At 56.4% G+C, this 2,711-nt stretch overlaps 2 protein-coding genes across 2 annotated transcripts in view; both read left to right on the top strand.

Annotated features, from left to right (window-relative positions):
• The window catches only part of ACA1_340470 (uncharacterized protein), a gene marked incomplete at both ends in the record, with an annotated part of 1,084 nt that extends 827 nt beyond the window's left edge, over positions 1–257 (top strand). Inside the window, one exon of the mRNA XM_004337432.1 lies at positions 64–257. Within this exon, the coding sequence (XP_004337480.1) occupies positions 64–257 (194 nt within the window). The remainder of the gene's footprint in view (positions 1–63) is intronic.
• Positions 258–370: 113 nt separating this feature from the next.
• Positions 371–1,508, top strand: ACA1_340460 (N6 adenine-specific DNA methyltransferase 1, putative; the record flags this gene model as incomplete). The annotated part of the gene is made up of 6 exons (XM_004337431.1): positions 371–537; positions 640–769; positions 842–952; positions 1,040–1,123; positions 1,248–1,349; positions 1,446–1,508. The coding sequence occupies 6 exons, from the start codon at positions 371–373 to the stop codon at positions 1,506–1,508; spliced, it is 657 nt and encodes a 218-aa protein (XP_004337479.1).
• Positions 1,509–2,711: the final 1,203 nt, after the last annotated feature.

Below are 2,711 nucleotides of genomic sequence, written 5' to 3'. Positions count from 1 at the left end.
AGAAAAGAAAGAAAGAAAGAAGGCGCTCACCTTGTCGTGCTGCCTGTGTTTTTTGGTACGCAGACGCCCAGCCGGTCGGTGGAGCGCCGCAGATGAACAAGGGCATTGCGATGCAGCAGATGCGATGCCTGCAGAGGGTCTACCTCTTCGGCAACACGTCCTACGTGCTCCTCTTCCAGGCCATGGACGCCACCTTCGACGAGGAGTGGGCACTCGCCGCGCCCATCATGCGCTCCTTCCAGTTCTTTTCCTCTTGATCCCGCAACGCTGTGTGAATGCCAGCGGAAGGCACAACAACACCGGCGTGGCCGAAGAAGAAATAAAACAAAACGAAAATAAATAAAATAAAAAATACAGAACATAGAAGAAGATGGAGATGACGGAAAAGATGGCGACGCCGGAGCTGGGCCACCTGACCTCGGCAGACTACGAGCGGGTGTACGAGCCTGCGCACGACACCTTCCTCTTCCTTGACGCGCTGCAGCTCGATGCACCGTTCCTCCGTGCCCGCCAGCCCCATCTTTGCCTCGAGGTCGGGTTCGTCCCCTCTCTTTCTGCACCTCACCCCTGGCGTCACCCCCCCCCCGCATGCCCGACCAGTGCCGTCGTTCTTGTCGACTAATGGGGAGCGAAGCACAGGTCGGGGAGTGGGTGCGTGGTGAGCTTTCTGGCGAAGGAGGTGCTGCCCGGTCTGCCGACGAGTTTCTTTGCCACCGATCTCAACCAGCACGCAATCGAGGCCACCGCGGCTACGGCCCGCGCCAACAACGTAAGCCTGCCATCGCATGGCCCATGCTACTAGCCTCCGGTGTGCTGATCGTGGTGGCTGTTGTTTACACAGGTGGCGGTCAACTGCGTCTGCACTGATCTCGTGTCAGGACTAGAGCGCGCCAAGGGGAAGATCGACGTGCTTCTCTTCAACCCCCCGTATGTGCCAACAGAGGACGAAGAGGTGAGTCTCGAACCCACACACATGCTTATCCCCGCGTTGATGCGGTGGCGATCGGTGTGTGAGCCCGGCTGACCAGTGCCCGCGCAGGTCGGAAGTAAGGGCATAGAGGCAGCGTGGGCTGGTGGCGTGGATGGCCGACGAGTACTCGATCGACTCCTGCCCCTCATCCCGGTACTAGCTATTCATGGAGTAGGTCGCAGACTGCTGCTCAGATTACTTAAAACGCATCGGCACACACGCACACACACGCACACACACACACACACACACACACCACCTGCTGGCGCTGTGCCAGGAGCTGATGTCGCCTCAAGGGTGCTTCTACTTAGTGGTGGTGACAGAGAACAAGCCAGAAGAGGTCATGGCTCTCCTCGCTAGTTCCGGATTCTCCTCCAAGGTGCCGCACTCCTCCTCCTGTTTGCATCAGAGACGCTCAGCCCGAAGCATGCGATCACCCCCTCGCTCACTGCGTCCCAACTCTGCACAACAACAGTACATACTTTCGCGGGTCGCCTTCAACGAACACCTCTCCATCCTTCGATTCTGGCGAGACTGATGAGGGAGCCACAAGACTTATTTGGGTATGGAGAAGCCCATCGTGTGCAAAAGGGAAACGTTGCCTGCTTTCCAAGTACCAAGGAAGCCCTCCGATCTGTCGTTCATTCTCGTGTTCATTTCCTCTCTCGACGCAAGAGGAACGAACGTGGTGATTGTCGGCTATGGACTGTGAAAGTGATGGGCGAAGAGTGTGCAGGTTGAAGGAGCGGAGCAATGAGAATGTTACGGACGGCAAGAGGGAGCTCGGGCTTGCTTGAAGGCGTGAGCGAAGAGAGTGACGATTGTTGGACACAGCCACATCGCCGAAAGCACCACACAACATTCCTCGCCTTACCAAGAGGGATGTGAAGGGCGTATAATGCTAGGGTTGATGGATACGGCCATACTGCGCAACCTCCTTGTTCGGTCGTGGGCTCGGAGCCAAATTCTGTTTTTTTGGTCGGAGTGGCCGGAAGGCTCCCACAATGGCAGCGCCCAAGCGGGGGCTATGAGTAGCGGCCAGCGGGACGAGGGAAGGCATAGTCATTTCACACAAAGCCAAGCGACTTATAGAGTTGCAACGTGTTCAGACCTCTTCAGTGAGGGGGCGGTCTTCGTCGCTGGGGTACCGTCTGCCACGGCACGTTGGGCTAAGTGGTCGCGAGAGTGGAGCCGGGCTATTCACTCACCTTCCCCCAGTGGGAGGAGTGGGTCGCCGCCTTGGCCTACATCTCTCCTTCATCTTCTTCAATCCAAAAACAACTAAACAACAAAAACTTCAACTTGCACGTCCCTTTTCTTCGTCATTTTCTTGGTGGCCGCTGCAGCATCTTGAGGCGAACAAAAGCTTACATTAATAATATTTTGATTGGATCAAGAGAGTGAGATGAGCGATTACGAAGAGAAGAAGGCCAGGAAAAAGAGAGAGAAGCTGGAGAAGAAGCTGACGCAGTCAGAAGGGAAGCGCCAGAGCCAGCTCTCACGCACTGGTTCGGCCTACTTCAGCTCGGCCAAATCGCCATCATCCGATGGGGTAGTGAGCTCACAGAAGAGCGACAGCTCGAGTAAGCTCAAGCGCCTCACCTCCATCTCCTCGCGCAATCTCTCCCCCTCATCCTTCAGGAAGAATGCCGCCACTTCATCCTCCTCTCTCGCCAATTCCAATTTGTCCGCTTCATCTTCGAACCTTGCCTCTCCTGCCACCGAACGTCGTGGAGGCGGC

The sequence above is a fragment of the Acanthamoeba castellanii genome (assembly GCF_000313135.1).
Source record: "Acanthamoeba castellanii str. Neff unplaced genomic scaffold scf7180000084620, whole genome shotgun sequence".
In the NCBI taxonomy this organism is placed as follows: domain Eukaryota; phylum Discosea; order Longamoebia; family Acanthamoebidae; genus Acanthamoeba; species Acanthamoeba castellanii.
This window is presented reverse-complemented; position numbering and strand designations above follow the sequence as displayed.